General features: G+C 38.0%; 3 protein-coding genes and 1 pseudogene across 3 annotated transcripts in view; all 4 read left to right on the forward strand.

Moving 5' to 3' along the window:
- Positions 1–5,871, forward strand: part of LOC131328274 (pentatricopeptide repeat-containing protein At2g03880, mitochondrial-like) — a 47,905-nt gene extending 42,034 nt beyond the window's left edge. The window contains exon 2 of the mRNA XM_058361240.1: positions 5,724–5,871. Coding sequence (XP_058217223.1) covers positions 5,724–5,871 — 148 coding nt within the window. The remainder of the gene's footprint in view (positions 1–5,723) is intronic.
- A 1,394-nt stretch (positions 5,872–7,265) lies between these two features.
- On the forward strand, positions 7,266–8,790 carry LOC131331000 (SPX domain-containing protein 2-like). The gene is made up of 2 exons (XM_058364797.1): positions 7,266–7,625; positions 8,192–8,790. Exons 1-2 carry the CDS (start codon positions 7,586–7,588, stop codon positions 8,629–8,631), a joined length of 480 nt encoding a protein of 159 aa, XP_058220780.1. The 5' UTR covers positions 7,266–7,585; the 3' UTR covers positions 8,632–8,790.
- Positions 8,791–11,020: 2,230 nt separating this feature from the next.
- LOC131330998 (peroxidase 25-like) lies at positions 11,021–13,376 on the forward strand (annotated as a pseudogene).
- A 3,196-nt stretch (positions 13,377–16,572) lies between these two features.
- LOC131330997 (short integuments 2, mitochondrial-like) lies at positions 16,573–25,880 on the forward strand. The gene is made up of 8 exons (XM_058364796.1): positions 16,573–16,733; positions 16,846–16,950; positions 18,015–18,092; positions 18,931–19,072; positions 19,214–19,284; positions 19,984–20,080; positions 21,460–21,674; positions 25,351–25,880. The coding sequence occupies exons 1-8, from the start codon at positions 16,602–16,604 to the stop codon at positions 25,612–25,614; spliced, it is 1,104 nt and encodes a 367-aa protein (XP_058220779.1). The 5' UTR covers positions 16,573–16,601; the 3' UTR covers positions 25,615–25,880.
- The last annotated feature ends 58 nt before the right edge of the window (positions 25,881–25,938 follow it).

Here is a 25,938-nt window from a genome sequence, read left to right on the forward strand (position 1 = left end):
TAAAGCCTTTCAACGAGAACCCTAAGGCTCTTTATTTAGTTTCAGGTCTCTCTTAGGATGCTCATTGAAAGGTCTTAGAGTCAAAAATTTATTACGACTATTTAGGATGAAATGATAAGAAAAATAAGATCTTCGCACAGATTTAAACGAATTGAAAATTGGAACACTTATTTTTTTACACCGTTTATATATTAAAAAATATAGTTAAATTCTTATATGAGCTTGATTCGCGTTCGATGGCTGAAAGGTTTTTTTTTTTCAAGATTAGCTCGTGATGTAGACAATCAAATGTGTCACAATCTGAAGGATGTAAATTTCTTTTAGAAGTCGGTAGGATGCTTCGCTGTAGGGTCACATTTGTCGTTGTTGCAGTTTTCATGTGCTTATAAAAGCTGTACAATATAAAAGCTGTACAACTAAAAGATGGGCTTCTTGGTTTTGAACAGCCACGCAAGTGTGTTCGGAGCGTGTCCATGTGTTGGACAACGTTATATATATAATTAATTAATTTTTTTTTGCAATTTTTTACAGGTAAGTAAGGAGATGGAGTTGCTTTTTGGAAGAACGAAAATGGAGCTGAAGACTTTTTGGTAGTTATGTTTGAAAGCTACGCAAGATGGAGTTGAAGACTTTTTGGTAGTTATTTTTGGAAGCTCACCAAGATGGAGTAAATGGAACACTTGTTTTGAGTTCTTTTTGGATATATGGATGTTTTGTAGTTTCGGTAATGTTAAGTTTGAAGTGGTTATTGTTAGAGGATGAATGTTTGAAACGTTTTGAAGTTGGATGATGAATGTTGACTTAATGGATATTTGATTTGAATGATATTTTGCTTCTTCGCAATTTAAGTTTTGCTAAGTTGAGTTATAAGATACAAAAAAATCTGAAATTTAATTTGCAAGCAGGTGAAAACAATATATGGAATAAATTGTATTGCTGCGAACGTTCTCTTTTTGGTGACAAAAGAGAGTGTCATTGTTGTGTGTCTACTACTACAAAAGGTTATTGGTGACACCCAATCGGTTGTCATGGTAAGTACTTTTAGTGACAATCTTTGTCAGAATAATCTCTCTTTCGTGACAATATGGTGCTGTCATTGTTACTCTCTGTGACAAAATCATATTTGTCACAGAAAATCTCTCTTTCGTGACACCATATTGTTGTCACTGTTACTTTCGGTGACAATTGTGTCACGGAAAATTTGTCTTCGGTGACACCAAATTCTTGTCACTGTTGATAACATTCCGTGACAACTACACAATTTTGTCACTCTTGACTTTCAGTGTCATGGATACAATGACACCTCTTCTTATGTCACCAAAGACAATAGGTGACAAAATTTGGACATTTGGTGACATTTTTGCATGTCACCAATGGTGTTTTTTGTTGTAGTGCAATTTCAAAAGGAAACAAAATAATTTCATTCCTATATATGACATCCATGGCCGGGCTCATGGATTTCTGGCATTTGAGGGTGTGATCGATCTCAAACAGGCCCAACAAATCCTCGTTGAGCTTTCCCTTCCAAATCTCCATTTCATGGCATAAAAGACTCTACAACCTTCACTGAGAACAAACAATTCTTACAGTTTTTGCAATGTATGTGGGAGAAAATGGTTGGATTCCTTGTGTCCAGAATGCATCCTTTGGCTTCAACGCAGCTCCATCCCGGGTTCTTCATCAAATCATTGTCATTCGTACATCTCCGTAGTTCTTCAACTCTATCCCACCTCTCAACAACAGATTAATTGAATAGTACTAAGTGTAATAGCCAGCATTACTGGGTTCCAAATCCAAGAGACATTTTGCTGCATATTCCCCCTCTTTTTTTGCTACAAATCCAACAACAATACTCGTCACGCTTTCCAAAAGTAGCGGCCATAAGTAATAAGATGCGGCCAAGATGTCCAAAAACAAACCATACACTAAAACGCATGTTCCGCAACCACGCTTTCAAAACATCGTGGCCGGGTGTCAAAACATGCTGCCATTAGTAATAAGATGCGGCCAAATTGTCCGAAAACGGACCATATACTAATCATGCTTTTACTAGTAGTAAGCAAGAAAAAAACGTGATTTACCATGAAGAAGTCTTTGGTCTTCTCTCACAGTTAGATTTATACGTGATTTTTTTTTTGTTTCAATTTCATGTTTCCTTTGATTTTCCTGCAACAAATTTCATCCCTAATCTACCGTGGAAATCCCAGAAATCCGAAATGCTGCTCGGTTACTTGAGTTCTTATCAGCAATGAGAGCCCTCTTCCAGATGGAGAAAGAATGCTTGTAATGAGGTTCATCATTTCGACATGGCCTTAAATCTCAGGAAAATGATTTATTGGTCAATATGAGTTTGATTCTTTTCTGCAAATAATTCAGAAACTACACATACTTCCCCTACTCAAGAGTCATTTTACAATTGAAATTCGCAGTGAACTTGATCAATCCATTGATTCATTGGATGGAGACCCAACTCCCTTCATACATGTATGCAAAGCCGGCTTATAGCCAAGGCGAGGGAAGCGAGCGCTTCCGGCCCTCAAAAAAAAATTAAAAACGAGGGCCCCCAAATTTTTAGGATTCCTATATATATATATATATATATATATATATATATGTATATATATATATATGGTCCAAAAAAAATTACACTAGCCTCTCTTTACACAAAATAGGCCCAATTGAAATTTAAGTGCCACAAAATAGGCCCAAATTGTGGACTATACTGGTTACAGTTGCATCGGGGGAAAGAAGCTTTTCAAAGTTGAAATTGATCAAAAATTATCTTCGGTCAACCATGTCTCAAGAAAAATTAAATGGATTGGCTATGTTGTCTACCGAGAAGGAATTGGAGAAGAGGCTTGACTATGGAGACTTAATCAGTGCATTTGCAGCAAAAAGTGCGAGAAAAATAATTTTCAAATGATGGATTTTGAGGTATGGTAAATCTTTTGTATTAGTTTTTTTTTTTTTATGACTCTTTGTAGACCACTTTTATATAAAAAATAAAGGGTGGCTTCATTCAAGAGGTTCGCTTTCGGCCTCCAAAACTTATGAGCCGGCCCTGCATGTATGGCAACTATAGAAGTTTTCAAGATCATGTTAACTACACTTAAGATATTGTTTGGCAATTGTCATGTTGGATTGTGACTTATGATTTCCCATGATAGCAATAAATATTGCATCAACCATTGTCTGACTCTGCAACTATTTTGGCACAACCAATGCCTGCATCTGCATGACCTCTCTCCGATTTCAAACATATTTATTTAACAGTTTGGCATAGTTTTTTTTTTTCTTGGCAAAAGATGTTTTTGTAAAAGCTTAATAAGGGTACATCAAGGGGAAAAAGAAGTGGATAAGCAACATGTTGCTAATCCAAAAAAAATAAAAATACAAGAACAGTACTATATGTGAAGGATTAGTTTACAAATGCCGCTGTGTTACAACTTATTGTCATGCTTTCAAATGTCTTTTCCTTCAACAATGGAGTTGAATCCTTACAATATCAGCTAAATAATGATCCACATACGACCTTCGCCAGTGAGACACGAAGTGAATATTATCTCATATCGTTGGAATCTTGTTTCTTCGACCACTTCTGTTTGAAGGAACGGTCTATTTTTGTCTGTATGATGTCCACAAAACTGCCAATAACCAGGCCATCTTTCATACCAAGGTTCTCTGTTTTTTGAGCCAACAAATCAAACATGGCATTATGGTTTGTCATGGATGGCCTAGTGGCGTTATGGTCTATTTTGGATCCACTGTTCTTGTTGTTGAAATGCTTCCATCTAAACTTTTAGGTTCGGTTTTCTGGTTTTGGATTAAAGGGAGAGGCATCTCTGTGATTTGGGTTTCGAAGATCAAAGCTACAGAAAAGCAAGGGAAAGAAATCATATGGCTCTTCTCTTTCTTCCCAACTGTCTAGCACGTAGTATGTTTGATCCGCCTCATGAAAACACAATACAATACACAATAAGACTGAGCTGAAGGATCTTTACCTTTAGTCTTGGTAGTGGCACTGCTGGATAACTCAGAGGAAAGTTGTGAAGCAAATTACCAGTGCGAAGCCTACTCACTTCTGTTCGAAGAAACAATTAAACACCAGTTTCCAGTTGGCCTTTGCAACTACAAACCAGTCGGTGGAGAATCCATCTAGAGCCTCAACCATCCATTGAGGAAGCATAATTTGTCTATGGAACCAGAATTATGGAGTTCAAAGTTAAAACATTTTGTAGTTTCGAGCATGGAATTTAGTGGTTCATTACATCAAAAGAGAAAAAAGTGAATGCTCCCGAGGAGCAATTCAAATGCGCCTGAGGCACATTACAAAATGAGAGAAAATAGGATGTGCCCGGGGCACGTTCAATTGCGCCCGAGGAACATTACAAAAAGAGAGAAAATGTGGATGCGCCTGGGGCGCATGTGATGTAGAAAATTTTTTTAATTTGGTTCCTACTGAGTTTTTCTAGTCCGAATTGGAAGGAGACTAAAAAAACGCAATCCCTTAAACATTATAAGGATTGTTAAAGCATAAGAGAGGCACAAAAAGCCCGTATGAAGTGATTCCATGAGTTCCATCTATGAAGATTTCATTGACATATGTTTTGATTCTCAGGTTACATGATTCATAATTTGTTCTTTAATGCTTTGCAAGTTGTGTAGGAGATCAGGAGTTTCTAAACCTTGGATTTGAGCTCCCTCAAAAATTAGTTTCAGTTCTACTGATAATGCCAAATCATCCCAATTTATCCTGCTTATCCTAAACATGTACGCAGAAAGCGGAAGCATTTCTTATGCTAGACTATGTTGTGATAGAGTAATAAATAGAGAACTCGTGACATGGAAATCGATGATTGAGGGCTATGGAGCCCATGGGTTAGGTTTTGAAGCCCTACAATTTTTTCGTCAAATGGTGGAAGAAGGGATGGAGCCAAATAGTATGACCTTCGATCTTGAGCTTATTATTTGCTTGTAGCCACTCTAGCCTTCTAAGTGAAGGCTGTAGAGTCTTTTATGCCTTGAAATGGAGATTCGGAATGGGATTCTGGGAAGCTCAACGAGGAGTTGTTGGGCCGGTCTGGGAATGGGCATTTGGTATGATTCTAAAACTAGTGACTTTTCCATGTGGCATGGTAGGATTTTGGGAGAGCTATTGGCAGCCTGTAGAGTTCATGGGAACCAAAAATGAGGGAAATATGTAGCAAAATGGCTCTTTGATTTGGAACCTAAAATTGCTGGCTACAGCCCTTGGTAAAGTTCAAGCTGTTGTTGAAAGTTGGTTTAGAGTTGAAGTACAAAGAGTATGAACGACAACGATATGATCGACCCATGGGTTTGTTTCAGGAAATCAATCGCACCTTCAAATTCTTGAAATCTATGAGCCACTCGATGGTATATGTAGGAATGAAATTACATCAACAAAAAAAAAAAAATGAATGCTCCCGAGGCGCAATTCAAATGCGCCCGAGGTGCCCTACAAAATGAGAGAAAATAAAATGCGCTCGGGGCGTGATTCAATTGCCCCTAAGGCTCATTACAAATAAAGAGAAAATTTGGTGCACTTGGGGCGCAATTCAAACGCGCCTAAGGCGCATGGGATTCGGGATGCATCAACTGTTTTCAATTCCTTTTTCCGTGATTTTTTTTAGTCCTAAATGGCTGGAGACTATAGAAGGCCAGCCTCGAAACATTATAATTGTAGTTCAGGTTGTTGTCGAGAGGTGGGATGGAGTTGAAGAACTACGGAGATGTATGAACGACAATGATTTGATGAAGAAGCCGGGGTGGAGCTGTGTTGAAGCCAAAGGATTGATCCATGGTTTTGCTTCTAGAGATCAATCACACCCTCGAATGCTAGAAATCTATTAATATGTAGAAATTAAATTGATCACACCCTCAAATGCTAGAAATCTATTAAGCCCATGGATGTCATATGTAGAAATTAAATTGTTTTGTTTCCTTTTGAAAGTGCCTCGAGGCCCAAATTTTTTGTTCAAGATTTGTCTCATAGACAAATAAATATGGGTTAATACAAGAATCCATGACCTCTGGAGTTTTTGTTTATGTATCTTTTGGATCTAGAATAATGGAGTTCACAGTTAAAACATTTTGCACTTTTGAGCATGTTGGCATGGAATTCAATGGTTCATTCCATCAAAAGAGGAAAAAAGTGAATGCTCCCGAGGAGGAATTCAAATGCGCCTGAGGCGCAATTATGAAATGAGAGAAAAAAGGATGCGCCTGGGGCGCGTTCAATTGCGCCTGAGGCACATTAAAAAAAGAAAAGAGAGAAAATGTGGATGCACCCAGACACAACTTAAATGGGCTAAAGGCGCACTCGAATAGCCCCTGAGGCGCATGTGATGTAACAAATATTTGTAAACCCCCCCCCCCCCCCCCCCCCCTAAGCATCCGAGTTTTAAAAATTTTATTTTGTATATATCTGATTTTGAATATTATTGATAATTATTCGTGTATAGCTACTTATAATCTTGATAATTTTGGTTTGATTTGATAAAAAAAATGATTATTTTACATTCTCATTTCTCAATTTCTTTCATAAATAATAAAAAAGCACGTGACAATAGAAGTAGCTTAAAGAAAAACACAAAATGATTGGTTTACTTTAATTGCATCAGGCTAGAATCATTTCAAAATACAAATGTAAAGTATTAAAAAGCAAAAACCTTATGATATAATAAGTTCCGATAAAAAATATGTCTAACCACTGGTTTAAAGCACTTTATAAGTGGCCTTAATAAGCTATAACTATAAGCAGTGTCATAGTAAACCCCTGTACTCCCAAACTGTAAAGGCTGTTTGCAGCATTGACAAGCTGCGACCTCTATAAGCTGCGCTAAATGCTGCATTAATCTACCAGCTAGCTCGTGTTCCTTTCAAACCCACATCTATGTCCACGTAGATTATACTATTCTTTTTCTTTTCTCTCGACTTCTGTTAGAAAAAAAATTCTCATTGGATGGTTCTATGTAAATAACTGTTGTCTCTGTTAAATTTCATCTCAATCCCTTTGATGTTCACGGGTCTAAAAAGTCAGGATGTAGTCTCGTTTGTCGTCGTGACTTCCACATTTTGGATGCCCACAGGCATTATCCAAACCTGGAGTGTATAAGTTCTCAGGTGGCTAGTTTCTTCCTCTCTTTTTTTTGTTTGGTCAAACAGAAACTAGTTTCTTCCTCCTTTAGGTATTGAAAGATGTTCAATGATCACCGGACAATAAGGATGATCACTAGGTTGTAGTATCTCAATTTACCTCATGCATGGAGATAGGTTGTTGTTTATGTACACATTTTGTGATCTCGGCATTTGTCATGATGCGGAGAAAAATCTAAGATGTCTAATGGTTTTGTGAGGCTACTAGTCGTTATTGTGGTTTCCACATCTCTGACTCTATAAGCATAGATAGTAAGATGAGATGATTTGGGTTTATATTCAAGGTCTAGTGAGGTGACATTTTCTTGTTGGGTTGGGGCTACCGGACTTGCAAGATAGAGTTGCAAAGGCAAAAGATTCGAGAGAAGAGATAAACATACGGAAGGAGATTGTGGACTTCCATGGAGAGATGGTTTTGTTGGAGAATTACAGTGCCCTTAACTATACAGGTAGTTCCCATTTTCATTTTCCTTTACCTTTATGCAGCGGCTAGTATGGTAGTTAAATCATCACATGTTTTTTTTGTTACGATGAACACTATTGGAGCCAAAAGCTGCAATTTGACTGATGCTATTCAAATCATGGTACGGCCTCATGCATGTATTGTGAGAAGGGTTCGGAAAAAAAGGGAATGTGTAAAAGTGGTGGATATTGATTTGAATCATCACCATAAAAGTGGTGTATTGGCATAAATGATCGAGCTTAGGAAAACGAAATGACATCAAACAGAGAGATTATGGGTATAGCTTCAAATTTCTGTGAGGCCCAGGTTTTACAAACTTCAACTGCTCATTGAGCTTGGAGAGTCGGTAAAATCTGAATCTTCTATTGGCTGAAAACTTTATGGATAGTGTGAAGCATGGTAATGATTCAATTGAAAGTTCATCTTACATTCCTATGTGACCAAAACATCTCATTTGTCATGCCAACTTGTGGGATTTCAGGAGATCCCAAATCTTGTCTATTTTTCTCCAATGGCTCAAACTGGTTCATTTTCACCTCGATATGCTGACAGGATTGGTAAAGATACTCAAAAAGTACGACAAAAGAACCAGAGCTCTCATCCGCTCTCCCTACATTCAGAAAGTCTTACAACAACCCTTCTTCACCACTGACTTGCTTTTCAAACTCGTGAAAGAGTGTGAGGCGTTGCTTGGTCGTCTCTTCCCCATGAACGAACCCCCAACTTCAACTGATCAGCTGGATGTTGGAGATGAAACCTCAACTTCTACCACGACTGAGAATGATGGCCTCCTTAGAGGTCCCAAGGAACTAGCAGAGATCGAGTATATGGAAAGCTTATATATGAAGAGCACAATCTCAGCGTTGCGTGCTTTGAAAGAAATTTGGAGCAAAAGCTCAACTGTCAGCGCGTTCTCGTTGCCACCACTCCAGGCTAATGGAATGGAGGATAGGTGGAGTACAATTCCTGTTCTGGAACAAATAGCAAAGTAGTTATATGCTGTGGAGGGCATTACAAAAGTGTCAGTTCTGTATCGTAATTTTGATTTTCTTGTTCTCTGTGTTCATGCATGTATTAGACACTACCACATGCTAAAAAATGCATACTTTTCAGCCCACTTGTGTAAGCATAAGTCTGGAAATTTAGTGATCTGCCTTGATAGTAATTCCAGTAATTCAGAGCTTACCACAAATTTGCATTGGAGCACCCAGTAAGATTAAAATAGCAGATTGAGCAATACACTTGTTGATGTGTATTTGGGTTGAATTAGATATGGTTCGTCTGTTTGAGTGTAAACCAAACACTGAGCTGAGCCAGTTCCTTCCGTTGGGAAATTTTCGTTCTAGAACAGAACTATTGAGCATAGAGAACGAGGCCAAACCAAACAGCATATAAATTTGGGTTGAAAATCAGACATGGTTTATCTATTCATGAGTAACCAAACACTTGGCTGAATCAGTTCCTTTGGTTGGAAATTTTTGGTACGGAATAGAACTTTTGAGCATAAAGAACGAAACCGAACCGAACTGCAGATTAACTTTTCTACTTCTGTGCAGTGAAAATGGAAAAAATGAATCAAGAATCTCACAGTAGTTAATCTCAACAGTTTTAGTATAAAGAAAACTTGGTGGATACAGTCTTAAAGACAACATAAACTTAGAATTATTGCACTTGAAAATTTGGTGGATATAAATTATAAACTATGTAAACAGGGAACCAAACTGACTATAATGGTTTATATTTAGCAAAACAACACCAAACTATTCCTAGAAAGGTCCAGAAGAATGGCGCCAAAAACTTCGGTATCTTTTGGTGGATTTCACACCTGGTATGAAATGGAGGACAGAGACCATGACCACCCGATACATCAGGTCCATCTCTAGTAGCATGACTCAGATGATTCCCAATACGGCAGTACTACTCAGACTGAAGTCATCACCATCTGCCAGTTGTTAATTTACTAGTTTGGTGTATTGTGAGCAATAAGTGCGACTCTCTGTCACTTTGAGTCTGAAGTGAAAAAAAAGTTATAAGTAAAGGTGAGAGAATATTGTTGCTTTGTCTTTACTCATTTAATTTCCTTTGAGAATAGTGAAAGTTGTTTGTCTTAAGTAAGATACGAATATATGCTTGTCTCCCATGTAAGATATGATTGTCTATCCTTGTAAGTTATGCTTGTCTTGTTGTGAATTAATGTTTCTCCTTGTATCTATAAAAGGAGAAGCCCTTCAATATTGTAATCCGACTTGCCTGAATAATAAAATCCCATGTGTTTCCAGATCCGTATTCCCTACTTTGTGTTTGTACCTACTTTGTGTTTGCACTTGAGGCTTATTGGTTGCTTATGTGAACAACAAGAAGACTATTGCATCAGAGCAATGATGAAAACAAACTGCTATATGTGCCACAGTTTTAATAAGACCAAGCACGGGAAATTTGTTGATGCTGTTGTGTGTGAAAATAGAAATTTTGGGATGTAAAGAGGAAAATGGATTCCGACTGTGGCAATTAAACAAGGGAGTTGGTGTACGATGGATGCATGAAAAACACATTCCTTTCGTTCTTAGGAAGAATCTATGAATGTAAATACGTCATCTTTGAGAGAGAAGATCAAGTAAGTTGGCATAGTTTCAATACTTGGAACCATTACCAAGTGTGGAGAGTGCAATTCAATACGCGAGACCAACTATTGCAGGTCTGCTCGCGTGTGGAGAGCTAATATCTGTAACCGGAAGGGTGACACTCGGTACCTTCTGTTTTAATATACAATTATGCAAGACCTTTTGAAACGCTTATGACTCAGCATGCCACTTATATATCTTTGTGCCTTACAATGGCCTTGGGTTCACACCTCAAAAGATGGCACTTTTCTCATGTTCACATTGGGCAAGTAGGATTTGCTTAGCCAAGTGCTTAGGCACCACAATCCAAACTATGTTGCCAAGGGGCTATCCATACCTAGGTACCTCTGTCCTCCCCTTTAAGGAATTTTCAATCACGTAAATCACCAGAGAATCTCAATGAACACAAAATTGGGGCGTTACCACAGAGTTGGGATTATATAAGGATGTAGATAATTATTTCGGTACAGAGGATCTCGGGCATCCCCAAACAATCTGGATACCACATAAGATGATAGTGGCCTTGAATTTCACGGTTTTCACCGAACGTTTTGTTGATCTGAACCATTTTTGTCTGATTACTCAATTAAACCAGTAAATGGCTTGAGGATAATAACCCTTATGTAGTGATTAAAGATGGGTGAAGATGGGGACTGGGGTGAGCAGATAATACATGGCTACATGTACTGATGACTTTGCATGCTCCCAGATTCCAAAATGCATTGAAATCTTAAAATAAACCTGCTGCCTCCCAGTATATAGCAACAAAGGCTAACTCTAGTAGTAACATATTACTCTCTTGTTGCAGTCCAGAAAATTCATTAGAATTTTTGCAATATCCTACCTAATTAGGAACTGAAGTAAAGGCAAATATTGCATGAGAATGATACTTGCATGTAATCAACCGACTCAAACAATCAAACACAAAAATAAAAAGTAAATGTGAATGCATGACAATATTTGCTAGGAATAAAGGAAAAGAACAAAGTAGAGAGAGAGAGGTCTAACGCGTCAAGTAGGAATAAAGCCAAGGCATCAAAGATAAGTGAAAGTTCCTTTCAAACTCTATATTCAGTGAACTCTCTCTCCAGCTCTCCAGTAACCACATGAAACTCTAAAAGATAATCCACCATCTTAATTTTTCTGGTTTGGATACCACCATCTTCAATGGTCCCACACGTCTCCACAGAAAGGAAGGGACTACCTCAATGGGAGAAAAGCCCAAAAATGTGGAGAGAAAAACAATCAAAACTACAGTAGAAGCTTAATGGAGTAAATCGTCTATAAATAGTACTAGTGGTGCAGGTGCACAATGAGTGTTGTGTTGATTTTTCTGCACTCACTAAGTATTGCAAATGGAGGTTGTTTTTTCAGTTTTGTTAGTGATATTGATAATGGGTTTTCATGTACAAGGCCAAGGGGGATTGAAAACAGGGTTCTATTCTTCTTCTTGCCCAAAGGCAGAGGAAATAATCAGGGCCACTGTTGAAGCACACTTCAATAAAGATCCAACCATTGCAGCTGGCTTGCTTAGGCTTCATTTCCATGACTGTTTTCTTCAGGTAATGAATCTTTGAATCAACACAAGGGTATTTCCAATTCTTTGAAATTAGGATTAACTACGGTGAAAACCAAATGCCTACTCTCTCTCCAACACCATGATCTTGTCTTGAGATTCATGTATTTTAAGATTTCACCACATTAACAGTTTGGAGTGCACTGGAATACCAGCTTAGTAGTGCATCCCCTTTGTTCCCGCGCATCTGGCCAATAACATGCAGTCACATCATCACTTTGCTCCTACTTTTCTTGAAAAAATATTCATTGTAACCATTATTAGCTACACGCATGATCACATAGAAGAACCACATATCTTCTTTTCTCTGAGGTTTTACTGTTGGCTGGAGCTTTGTGCACCAAAAATGACTCTTTGTTATTCCATAGGGCTGCGATGGTTCCATTTTGATAACAGGAGCTTCTGGTGAGAGGAATGCATTGCCAAATCTTGGTTTAAGAGGGTTTGAAGTAATTGATGATGCAAAAACACAGCTAGAGGCCTTGTGCCCGGGAGCTGTCTCCTGTGCTGACATACTAGCATTGGCTGCCCGTGATGCTGTTGTCTCGGTTTCTCTCTCTCTCTCTCTCTCTCTCTCTCTCTCTCTCTCTCTCTCTCTCTCTCTCTCTCTCTCATGGGCATACTACTTATACCTGATAGTTTGATAAAATGTCACTACAAGAGACGGCAGGGTCTCTTCCAAAGCAGAAGCCTCAAATTTACCTTCTCCTACAGATTCCATTGCAGTTCAGAGGCAGAAGTTCATGGCTAAAGGCCTAGATGACCATGGCCTTGTTACACTAGTTGGTAATGCTTTCAGTTTCTCTCAGTGAAGCCTATTCATTAACTGTAAAACAAATGGAGTAAGTAGCTCTCAACTTATTTTTGGCTCATTCAAGGTCCACTTTGTACCCAATCCAGATTCTTTAGAATGTTTTCACTTGTAATGGGGAATCGATGTAACATGTAGTATTATTTTGTGGTACCCCCCTTTTTTTTTGCAGGAGCACATTCCATCTGCCAAACAGATTGTTTGTTCTTCAGTTATCGTCTATAGAACTTCACAACCACAGGCAATGCAGATCCAACTATTAATCAAGCATTCTTACCACAACTACAAGCAATTTGCCCCAAAGATGGTGATGGTTCAAAACGCATGCCCTTGGACAAAGATAGCCAGTTCAAATTCAACGCAAGTTTCTTCATGAATGTGCACGATGGCAACGGAATTCTAGAGTCGGACCAGAGGCTGTTGGGAGAAGCTGCAACTGGTAGAATCGTTCAGAACTATGCAGGCAGCATAAGAGGCCAGGGTTGTTGGGATTGAGATTTGATTTGGATTTTCCAAAGGCTATGATCAAAATGAGAGGCATTGAGGTGAAGATTGGGGCACAGGGGGAAATTCGGAAGATGTGCACAAAGTTCAAGTAGGTAGCAAATGGGAAGAGTTGTAAGATGCATAATGTGTGTGAAAACTTGTAAAAGGTTTCATCAAAGTAATGAAGAAGGCAAAATTAAATATTTTTCTTGATGTGCTAGATATAGGGGTGCAAACACGTCAAATTGATCCAAACCCTGGGAGGCTCGGCTTAAGCATGATAAAATATTGGTTTAACTCGAGTTTGGCTGTCTAAGACTTTCAGAGGTTGGGCTCAAGTGGATTTGGCTTGTTGAAGTTTAACAAACTAAATCGACCTGAGATCAGCCTTGAGTTAGGGTCATTTAAAATTTTCGAAGCTCAGGCTCGGCTCGTCAAAACTTGTTAAATTCAAACGAGCTGAATTCTGACTCGAGTTTGATGATTTTTATTTTACCGCAACGTATCAATATTACCTAATATAAGCCAAAAACTTAAAAAACACGAAATCCATCAAGAGCACCAAAAACCTTATCTGAGATCTCCGCAACAAATGCATAAATACCCCACTAAAGTATTATCTATGAATAGTCCTCCACAAATTATTATTTATATTTTGATTCAAGGTTCGCGAGCCTAATCAAACCTTATACTTGAGGGCTTGTATAAATGAGCCTAATAATGAGGCTTTGGTTTGATTCGTTTATAGTAAATAAATAGAACTCGAACAAGCCCTTTTGCAGATTTGTTTTGGGTCTGTAAAGCTTCAATTGTGAACCACTATTTGGGAAGTTCAAACATAAATTGGCAGACTGATTCGGAAGGAGAGTTTATGCTTGAAGTCCCTAAACATTGACTGAAAAATAATTGAAATTGAAACTAAACTAATTAGAACTGAGAAAGGAGAGAGATGTACCTGTTCTTGTAAGATATGGGAGGGAGAAGAAAGATACCAGAGAATTCGAGAGAGAGGGGGCCAGCTGTCGGATCGCTTTTCACCATCTATCCTAAAACCAACCCGTGGCAAGGAAGGCTTCAATTAAGTTTTTATTGCCGCGAGAAATTACAGTTGACCGCTTATAATTACACTTAGCCGCTTAAAATTGCGTATGGCCGCCAAATACAGTAAGACGCGATCACCGTACACGATTCTTTTGTGTTTTACATGTATTATGGCCGCGCTAAATTACACTTGGCCGCTTATTACTAATCTTGGCCGCTTTAAATTGCATCTGGCCGCCAAATACAGAAAGACGTGATCACTGTGCACGATTACAGGTATTATGGCCGCGCGAAATTACACTTGGCCGCTTTAAATTGCATCTGACCGCCAAATACAGAAAGACGCGATCACTGTGCACGACTACATGTATTATGGCCGCGTGAAACTACACTTGGCCGCTTAAAAGTACCTTTGGCCGCTTGAAATTGCGGCTGGCCGCCAAATACTGCAAAACGTGATCACTGTGCACGATTCTTTCCAAATACGTAAAGGCGTTATCACCGTGCACGACGACGAGGGGAGAAAGGTGGGTTTATGTAAAGTCGTGGAGGTTTAAAAGCGAGTTACAAATTCTCCAAACGACATCGTCGTGATGAGATTGCGGCCAGAAGTTTAAAGTTTTCGGCCAGATTCATAAGTTGCGGCCACATGAAAAAGATTGCGGCCATTTGAAAAATATTGCGGCCAGGTAGCAAAACAACTTCTGGGTTCGAAGTTTGCGTCCAGCTATCTAAAACTTGCGGCCAGATGCAAAAAATTGCGTCCAGGTGTCTTAAGTTATCATCAAATGGACAGAGAAAGGAATTAGCGTAAATCCATTCCTTATCTTGAAACGAATTCCAGCAAAGCAGTCCCTTGCGCATTCCACAACAAGAACACATCCTTCTGTTTTCCAAAAACAAAAACAGAAAACACACACACAGTACAATGGAGAGCACGCTCTCTTATCGTCCCCTCGATTTCTCCCTTCACAAAGTAAGCATTTCTTGCTCTCCCGTTTCAAGGACTGTCCATTTGATGATAACTTTCGTAGATTTCCCATTTTCAAGCCTTCTTTTTATGGTTTAATGATTTCAAACTGAGGAGAAGTCCCAACAAGACAATGGGTTTTTGAAGAAATGCAAATTTATGTACATATTTCGAACTTGAACTGACATTGTTATGTGTATTCAAATACAGATAGAGAATTGGGTGGACTAGTAGGAAGTTTTTCAGAGCTCGTATTATGGAAAAGTGGAATTTCATGGCAGAAGTTTTGGGGGAAGAGATATCAGTATGCATCGAAGCGGCAACCGCATAATACTAGCTTCAGTGGTTCATTATTCTCCACTCTTTACCTCCCAAGTTTTCATTTTTATATCAATTTCACTTGTACCCTCTTGGAATTTTTTGTTGTTATGCTGTTTAATGCGATCGTATCTAAGGATAGTGAAGAGTTGATTGGGTAACAGGTTTTAAATATGCAAGTCTAGTTTTGGATGCTTTTTACCAAGTTTTTCTAGTTCGAATTGGCAGGAGACTACGAAGTGATTCCATGAGTTTCATCCACGAAGATTTCATTGAAATATGTTTTGATTTTCAGGAGTACATGATTCAAAAGTTTAGAAATGGTTGAAGTAGGCAAGTAACCTGTGGTTCTTGATTTGACAAGTTGGTTGGTGTTCTTATTCTCGTAAACTGAATACACTACTATCTTTTGGTTTTGTTATTGATCCACTGACTCCATTCGGGCAAGAAATTGGAAGGGCTAAAAAATTGTGGTGTTTGCTTGGACAAGTCGCTCTATTAAAATGTTAAATGAAACTGCGCAGACATTTTTATTTTCCTGCCAAATAGAAATTTTTTTTCTAAACTGTTGTTAGTTTGGGTCTAAATTTTATTCAAATTTTTTTCATATTTGTAAATTATTGATTCGTCTCAACAAGATAAGTCAAAAAAGTGGAAAATCATGACTCAAACTCAATTATTTTTGGAAAACTCCAAAAAAAAAGGGACAAAAATTCAAACTTTTCGGACTTTTCCAAATAATAATATTTGAGTTTGGGTCATTATTTTATAATTATTTAATTTCTCTCGTCGAAACAAACCAATAATCTATAAAATAAAAATAAAAAAACTTTGACGCAAAAATAACTAACGCGAAAGAAAATTGAATAAATACAAAGAAATATTTAGGGAAACAAAAGAGAGCCTGAAAAATATTTTGAGGCGACTGAAAGATTTTCAAAAGTTTTTTTTTTTTTCATCTATTTCAATTCGTATCGGCCAACTGGTCTCCAAACAACGCGGCCAGGTGTCAAAAAATTCGTTAGCAAGCATGAAGAAAACGTGTGTTCAGTAACCACGCCTTTCACTGGTGTTGGGAAAACAGGCGCCCGTATTTCAGGGTTTAGGGTTTGGGAGGAAGGGAGCGAGAGAGAGAGAGAATGAAGAAAATAGTGAAGAAGGGATTATTGGCGGAGATGGGTTTTATCAAGGGAGGTGGGACCATCAACTGGTTCCCTGTCCGCGACCGCCTCAAGGTCTCCGACCTCGTCATCGAAGTCCGCGATGCCCGCGTATTCCCCCCCACCCCCCCCCCCCCCCCCCCCCCCCTCTCGATCGATACAGAAGAATGTATATGTAACAATGCCTTTGGTTATTAAATTACATATCCTTTTACGCCTACAGATACCACTGTCCTCTGCAAACGAAGATCTCCAGCCAATGCTCGCTGGGAAAAGGCACGTCATCGCTCTCAACAAGAAAGATTTGGCCAATCCCAACATAATGCAGGTGCTGCTGTTTCTCCCTAATTTTTTTATTTTTTTGTGTGTTTATTTCTTGATCTTTGGATAAGATTTGAGTAAAATTTCATCTACAAGCAGCTTAATCTGATATGATGCATTCTACTCGTTGCTCTATTTAAATTGCCCTTAAAATTTTTCCCAAATACCCAACTTAGCTGAAACCGGACCGTTTCATTTTCAATAATGAAGCTTATGTTAAATAAAAATTGAGGATATACAATGAGGCTTTAGACAAAAAGGAACCTCTCAGAATTGGAGAGGCTGTGCCAAAAATCACTTGGAGATAAACCAAAAGGAAAGAAACCCGTCATCTGCGATTTCTTAGAAAGTTACAAGGCTTAAGGCAAGTTCCTCTCATGCGTGATTGAGAGGGTAGCAGTTCCTTTCTCCTAGCAATTCTGAAACAAGTGTGAATAAAACATTTGACCATTGTGAATTTGAAGGAGGAATAAAAACCTTTTGGATTGGCTCTCAAACAATAACAACGAGACCATTGAACACATTATTGTCTGGCTTGGACCTCTTTTGTTTACTTCTTCCTCTTCTAGTTTCTCGTCGGTTGAGCCACTATCATCTTTCAGAACGCCAACCAACATCGGAAAGGGAGAGAGGATTAACACCAGTGGGTGAGTGTAGTAGCAAAAAGTGACGATGACAAGAAGTTAACAACTCTTTTGTATGGTATCACACTGAGTATACCCATGATAACTGGCACCCCTAGTCTAGTCTATAAGCAACTAAAAGACAATAAAAAACCAATCTTTAGTGACGGGCCATACAAAGGCATCTCCAGCCAAACGTTTAGGTTGGTTTATCATTGATTTGATGAAGGGTTTGGTACTTCCTTTATTTGATACATGTTTCATGAACGGGATTGGAACTCACTTTTGGCCTTTCTTTGAACAAATTTGTACTTGATGTAAATATTGGAGATGCCCTCAAACCTTTAGTTTTTGGTTCTAGGTAATTGGTGTTGTAGGGATATTATCGATATAAAGGCAATGTAGACTGTTGTGATGATTATGGTTCTTTGCGGTTTAAATTTTGCAGAAATGGATTCGTTATTTCAACTCGTGCAAGCAAGATTGTCTTTCAATAAATGCGCACGGCAAAGGTTCTGTTATGAAGGTTAGCGAGTATTTTCCGAAGAAGATTAGTTGTACTTTTTGGTTAATTAAGATTAAAATGTTCTTTTCAAGTATTATCAGTTTCAGATTGTTTCTTTTATCTCTTTTCCTCGAAATTGTGAGGGCAGCGTTCTTCCACTTTTTTACTCCTCACAAGATGATTCTGCAGTACTGTTCACAACCCTCATATGGACAATCTAGCTGAAAACCCTATCCTATCAACGCACAAACAAGCCTAATTATTCTCTTTAATTTCGACTTACATTGATCCCAAAACTTGGTAGATTCATCTGATATTCATGAAATGCAAGTCTTGAGGATGGTTATTATGTGGTTAACTGTAATATTATACTTACTTGTTGGGTGCGTATGATACACGTTGTGTACCCCTAGTACCTTATCAAGTGTTTCGTCGAACACAAGTACAGGAAGACCTGAAGATGGATCTATTATTTTCTCAATTTATTGCTTTTTCAGAATCTAATCTCAATTTGCTTTTCCCTTTCACTGGTACACTGTACACTACAAGTAGCAGTCCCTTTTAATAGTAAGGAAAAATGCCTGCTCACAGCTAGCTACGACTAATATAAGCCTCTACTTTCCTATAGTTGGATATTGATAGTCTTTGAGTGCTTCAAGCTTTAAGTTTTAGGCAGAGTCGCAGAAAATATAGCCAGAGAAGCTATTTCGATTGCGGGAACCAAAATGCCTATACGAACTCAATTTATTATTTCAGGATAAGAATGGTCTTCTTTTGATGTTTGATCTATACACTTCTTATTTTCAGTTACTTATAAAATGTAAATGTAAATGTTCTGATTCTCGGTTTTCGTCCAAAGCTTCTTGCCCTTGTGGAGTTCAAGCTGAAGGAGCTAATCTCAAGGGAACCTACTCTCCTTGTTATGGTGGTTGGTGTTCCCAACGTTGGCAAGTCAGCTTTAATTAACTCCATTCATCAAATTGCTTCATCCCACTTTCCTGGTAAATTTTTTTACGCAGTTTCTCTCACAATCAAAGGAAATATATGTATTTGTGATTATTATTTCTAATTGAATTGTAGACAAATTCAACTCCCAGTGTTGATGGCCTTAAGGTAGTGTTTAAAGTTTCTAGATTTCTTAGTGCAGCAGAAGATGAAGCGTGCTACAGTGGGACCATTGCCTGACGTTACTCAAGATATTGCAGGATTTAAGGTCAATTTTGTGGAAGAATTTTTATTATTGTTCTTTGTTTACATCTTGTTCTTACTGTGTTGTGAATAATGATTGGAGACTAATTTTTAGAATGCATGCAAAGTTAATCTTGTGTGACGCCTAATTTTTCTGATTGTTCACGGTTTGTGTAGTGTATATGCTTCCCTACAATCAGATTATCATTTGTATTTCTATTTCCTATTTCATTGTTGAATCCATTGTTTCAGACTGAATCCAGGAAAGAGTGTTGCCAGGGAGAGACCAAGTTGTTCAGTAAATATCTACGATCAGTTAACCACGGCATCTTCTCATCTTTTTTTCCTTCTAATTTGCGACCACTCTCTCTCTCTCTCTCTCTCAGACTGGTGAAGCGTTCAGTGGTTAGTTTTGAAGGAATACTAAACAAGTGTGGGATCTGATCTACCACATTGACATTAGAATTCAGAATAGGCCATTTGTTCTAGAGCCTTCTTTCCTTGATTATATCTGAACATATACAAATTCTTACAGTAATGTTATTATTGGAGGCCATTTGATCGAGTGGTAATTTTTTCGTCTTTTGTACTTGCATTTGTACATTCAATGCAATTCCTCCACCTGTGACCTGCCTTCATCGCGGTGTACCGTTGTTCTAAATCATTTGTTACATTACTTGCTGTGCAATATTTTGGGTGCTAAAATTGATTATATTGCTCACAGATAGCCCACAAGCCTAGCATATATGTTTTGGACACTCCAGGAGTATTAGTGCCAAGTATCACAGACATTGAAACAGGATTGAATCTTGCTTTGGCAGGTATCTCCTTTACTTTCATATCTGTCAAATACTCTCAATACAGCTTTTCCAGTATGCTTGATTTTCAGTATGTTTGAATATGGATTGCTGGGCAGCTGATGTTGAATCATTCTCTCCTAAGTACTTATTAGAGTCGTGCGTTTGAGTTATTTCTTCCTTAACTCTGTCTTAGTATTAGCCAGGGTTTTCTTGAAATTGTATGGCAAGGTATCATAGATATGTGGGGGGTGGGGCTGATTAAGATCTGGAACCTATTTTCCCTATTTCTCCTTCATATCTTTTTCTCACTCTCCATTCTAAACCCTAGAATGGTATTTTACACTAACTGTATGATCTAAGGTATATTACGGAAAGAATCAATGATTTCTAGAAGTATTTACCTTAGTTGCAGGAACCTTCAACTATGCCCATGTTTCTTTGACGGAAACGCGTTTCCGCATTCCCGTCGAAGGAAACTCCAAGAAACTCATCCCAATGACGACAGAAACTCGTTCCTTACCTATACGGGAACTTACACCCAAAAAACGATTGAAAGACTTACGATTCAAGTTGCAATTGGTACCTTTAAAGTTGTTTTGTTCTTGTTGGTGTGCACATCTGATCTTAACCTTCTAGAGTCAAACTAATGCCTTCAACTTTCATGCCTACTTAATATGCACAAGAGCTCTATTGTGTAATCATGTGCTCCAATAAAAATGTTGAAATATAACTAGAAACTTATAATTTTAATAGTAATATTTTGTGTGGTAGAATAACATTTTTATATTGACATTTAACAATATAAAATTCCAAAATATATTTATAATTTTAATAATTTTTCCTAACCACTCCCAATGGCGCTCCCACACTTCTATGATCGTCCGCTCCCCCGTCCCCGCCCCCGCCCCTGCTCCCGCTCCCGTCCCCGCTCTCGCTTCGTGTAACTAAGGTATTTACTAGCAATGTCATGCTTCTATGGTGCACCTAAATAATTGTTTTGCATCATCATTGAGAAAATAATTGTAGTTATCTTAGTATGGTTACAATGTTGGAAAAGCTTCATGTTCATTTATTTCCATAAAGGTCAGTAATTCATGTGGAAATTTGCTTAAGATGGAAGTTGTGCCAAAGTTACCTAAAGACCTTGCCTAGAGAGGGAGCATCTAATATTCAGATGTCTTAAATTGTCCTAAATTGGAGTTGACCATGCATGTTCTGCTGCTCTTTGCCTCTAGAATAGCACGCAGCATGCCTAGAGGGAGAAGAACAATGTGCAAACGTCTTGAATTCGTCACTTTTGCCATCTGAAACTTTCCCACTAGAATTACACGTGTATATGGTCTAATGCTTCTCAGACTCTCAGTCCATCAGGATAATTAACTTATGTCAATAACATTCAGGATCTGTAAAAGATTCAGTAGTAGGTGAAGAACGTATTGCTCAATATTTACTGGCGGTTTTGAACACTCAGGGCACCCCTTTCCACTGGAAGCACTTGGATGATAGAAGAATGGAGGGCCTTCTGGTTGAATCAGATGAAAAACATGAGTATAATCTCAAAGATCTTCTCCCAAAGAGGAAGCCCTTGGATAGGTCTGGTGTGCGCTACATTGAGGTAAATACATGCTTGTCAAAAGCACCAGTATCTTTTTCTCCTTAGTATTAAAGATTGCCAGAAACCAAATTTCATGAATATTTCAACTATCCTACATGGCTATTTACCCAATGAGCATGAAGCTTTTGCGGCATTGTATGAAGCTGAGGGCCATAATGGTTATATTACCATCTTTGAGTCGAAGTTATTACTGAACTTGCTGGTGATGACTCTAATTTTTGCGGCAATCCTTTCTTTATAGGTTTTGTGGTATTGATTAGTTCTATGTGCCGTAAAGAACTGTTATGCAAAAATTGTTTCACGCCACAGTATGATAGCGTGAGATCTCTTTTTATTGCTACCTGGCACATTTGATCACTTGTGTATTGGTGAATAATGGGCGAATCTTTTTGCATCAGCCTCTTAACCTTTTGTGAAGGAAAGATATTACCCCTTTGTTTAACTGTCGCCACTTTCTCTGAGGACTGATATGTTCAGAAGAGCTTTCGTAGTTTGGCACATCTATGGATGCTTTTTTTGACCTCTTTGGGACTCTGAAACTCAGCTAAGTATAGAACAAAAGCCTTCCAAATTGGTTTGATCTGTTTTGTGTTGCTGAGGGTTGTTACACCAAAAGAGTTGTGGGTGCTTTGGGATACCTGTCATCCATTTAATTAGTCAGGACTAGACAATATAAGCAGAAACATAATCCTTTACTGGAAAATAAGGTGTGCTAAAAGAGTTGTCCCTGTGCCTGCAGGAGAGGGTTGAGTCAAGCCAAGCAAGACAAACAAAAATGAAATTCTTCACAGGAGAAATATGGCTGTTGCATTTGCATTTCTGGACAAAGTGGAAGATTGATGTAGAACAAAAATGGAGAATTTTTGTATTTTATTTTTATTGTTTTAGAATAAGATTTTGATTAGGAATATTTTCGTTTAGGTTAGAATTATTAACTTTCCGTATTCAGTTTGATTTTGATTTCTACCTTTATTAGGATTCTTGGTCTACAAGAATTAGGATTTTATTTTAATTAATTAGGAAATATCTTTTATTTAATGCCGCTTGTTTTGGCATGATTTATTATTTCTTTTACAGTAGGATTTCTAGGGTTAGGGTCTTATAAAAAGGACTGTAACCTATTCAATTATTAGACTTTTAAACTTTTATCAATAATATTACAAAGATTTTCTCTTTCTTTCTTGTGCGCAAGAATTGCTCGTTGCGACGAGTTGTTTATCTCGTTTGGACTAGTACGCTAACTAGTCTCTCGTGAATTCCGCCGCGTCAAGTGGTATCAGAGCAAGGCTTTGCCTGGTTCGATGGCACCAAACAAAGTTGAAGACACACCCATTGACGTTCGTCGTGGTGAAGTATTTAACAGGACTCGCACTAAGGGATTTGCCCATGGTCAATCTGTTAAACGCAAAGTTGATAGGAACAGCGTTGAGGGATTTGCCCGCAACCAACCTATTAATCAAAACGTCTCCGGAAGATATTCTTATTATCAACTTGATAGTGAGGATGAATCTGAAGACGAGTTATTTGAGGATTATTATGGATATCAGTCGAATAAGCGACATTCAAGGTTTGAAGGGTTTTACCGCACAGATGACGACTTTTCAACTTTTCAGGTACAACCAATAATTCCTAGTTTTAATGGGTATTGTCATCCTGAGAATTTAATTTATTGGTTTCGTAAAGTTGATAAGTTTCTTGAGTATATGGAAATTCCAGAAGAAAAGGAAGTTAGATATGTGACTTGTAAATTACAAGGCTATGCTTCTAGATGGTGGAAGCAATTGCAATATAATCGGGAGCGCCAGTATAAACAACCAATCAAGACATGGCTCAGGATGAGACGATTGATGAGTGATAGATTTCTTCAATCGCATCATGGTCAGATGTTATATGAAGAGTATCGAAGAAATCTTGAGTCCAAGCGATTGTCCCGAGATAATCTTGAGTTGTCTTATTCTTTTTCAAGTAATAAAAATTATACCGTTGCGGCTACTGAAAACTCGAGGGACACATCACTGAGACTGTTGGGTTCGGGTCACTCAAAGCGTCAACAAACCGATAAAAATCTTTCAATCTCAGATTCATCACGTTCCAGCTATTATGATGGATATGAGATCGCAGAAGAGGAAGGAGATCGAGTTGAACTAGAGGAGGTGATATTTGTTGAGCCCAACATCGAAGAAACAGTGGAGGTCGATGTTGAATGCAGTCATTGTGGGCACATTGAAGCTGACGGTAAAAAGAAATTTGACCTTGGTATTAGCAAAAAAGAGGAAACTATAATTGAAGTTGATAATAAAAAAAATGGTATCGATGTTGGTGATCAAGTTGTTGATGACCAAAATAATTGTCCATTGGAAGTGGTTGATACTAATATTAGTGTCAATGAGGAGATTTTGGTTAGCGACATTGACGAAAGTAAATTGGTGTCCGAAAAAGTAGATTCAAAAGATTCAGCCAACGATCATGTCGAAGAATACATTCATGGAAAGGATTCAAAACATGATTGCGGGCAAAGCAGAATTAATGATGCTAATTTTGTCGATTTTCTTGGTGTGCAACAATTTGATTGGATTCCGAACATTCGTCTAATACATCTTGTTAACAAGTTGAAGTACAAAGAGAAAAGATCATTGCATAAATACTTTTCTTTAAATGATTTTTGGAAGACGAACAAGAGGTTGAAGTATTCCAAATATTTATTTCTTTGGAATGGAAGGTGGCAAGTTTCTAATGAGAACTCGAGGTCGAGTTCTTTTGAAGAAAAGGAGACTGATGTAGGACAAAAATGGAGAATTTTTGTATTTTATTTTTATTGTTTTAGAATAAGATTTTGATTAGGAATATTTTCGTTTAGGTTAGAATTATTAACTTTCCGTATTCAGTTTGATTTTGATTTCTACCTTTATTAAGATTCTTGGTCTACAAGAATTAGGATTTTATTTTAATTAATTAGGAAATATCTTTTATTTAATGCCGCTTGTTTTGGCATGATTTATTATTTCTTTTACAGTAGGATTTCTAGGGTTAGGGTCTTATAAAAAGGACTGTAACCTATTCAATTATTAGACTTTTAAACTTTTATCAATAATATTACAGAGATTTTCTCTTTCTTTCTTGTGCGCAAGAATTGCTCGTTGCGACGAGTTGTTTATCTCGTTTGGACTAGTACGCTAACTAGTCTCTCGTGAATTCCGCCGCGTCAAAGATTCCATGTTACATTGATCTCACTTACACCCCATTTGGTTTATGAGATTCAGTGAGAAAAGATAAGAATTGGAGGGAAAAGGGAACCCCTTACTTGTTTCAATTGTGACAAACTGTAAGAAGTGAATAGAAACAGCAAGGCATGAAGAGAAATATGATTCATAAAAGTCCCATTCCCTTTCTCACCAAAAGTGGTGAAATTTGTTGAGAAACACGAATCATTTCTTCTCTTTTCCTGATGGACTGTTAGTGTGGCCATGTCAGAAAGGAAAATGTTGAGATACTTTCCCCTCACAGTGCTAACACAATGGCTGGTTATGGTGAACTTATTCATAGTACCACAATTCTTTGATGTTTGACATTACTAGCATGTGTTTGGAATTGTTCCCTTTTTGGCTTGCTTAAATCTTCTTGTCTCCCTCTATACAACAAGCGCTTTTTGTAACTGAAGTACAAAATTTTTCCACAGGATCTTGTCACTGAAGTACAACGAGCACTTTTTGTACCTCTCACGGATTTCAATGGTAGTCTTGAAAACGAAACCGACTTGGAGATTCTCATAGAACAGCAGTTTGAAGCTCTTCAGAAGGCACTTAAGATACCTCACAAGGCATCGGAGGCTCGGACTATGGTGTCAAAGAAGTTCCTCACCTTATTTCGGACTGGTAGACTTGGTCAATTCATCCTTGATGATGTCCCTGATGTGTCTGATTCTGTAGATTCTGTATCTTGAAAATCTCAAGCCAAGGAAAAATTACCTTTGGTGAACAGTGCACACACATATCGGCTTTTGCAGTTGAAAGTATGCATGTTATTGCTGTAAATAAGTATTTTTTGACATGCTGGCTTACTGGATCCGTGTGGCTTGTCTCCTTGTTTTTTGACCGACTTCTGTCCGTGTAATATGTTGCTTCTGGAGCTGCTCTCATTTGTATCACAATGTGAGGACGACTTTCATCACATCAATACTCTCTCTCTTAGATTGTTAGTCTAGGTTTTGCCCCGTTTTGTTTTGGATGTTCCTCTGTCAGTCTGTGGCGGCGGCAGTAAGTTTACA

Source organism: Rhododendron vialii, chromosome 6a (assembly GCF_030253575.1).
Source record: "Rhododendron vialii isolate Sample 1 chromosome 6a, ASM3025357v1".
Classification (NCBI taxonomy): domain Eukaryota; kingdom Viridiplantae; phylum Streptophyta; class Magnoliopsida; order Ericales; family Ericaceae; genus Rhododendron; species Rhododendron vialii.

What these genes read in the sequence shown, in the direction of transcription:
- LOC131331000 (XM_058364797.1), top strand. Translation starts at nt 7,586, where the DNA reads ATGGTTTTGTTGGAGAATTACAGTGCCCTTAACTATACAG. An exon ending in CAGTGCCCTTAACTATACAG is followed by an intron (nt 7,626 to 8,191) that starts GTAGTTCCCATT and finishes ATATGCTGACAG; the next exon opens with GATTGGTAAAGATACTCAAA.
- LOC131330997 (XM_058364796.1), top strand. Translation starts at nt 16,602, where the DNA reads ATGAAGAAAATAGTGAAGAAGGGATTATTGGCGGAGATGGGTTTTATC. An exon ending in TCGAAGTCCGCGATGCCCGC is followed by an intron (nt 16,734 to 16,845) that starts GTATTCCCCCCC and finishes TTACGCCTACAG; the next exon opens with ATACCACTGTCCTCTGCAAA. An exon ending in GCAAAGGTTCTGTTATGAAG is followed by an intron (nt 18,093 to 18,930) that starts GTTAGCGAGTAT and finishes TTTCGTCCAAAG; the next exon opens with CTTCTTGCCCTTGTGGAGTT.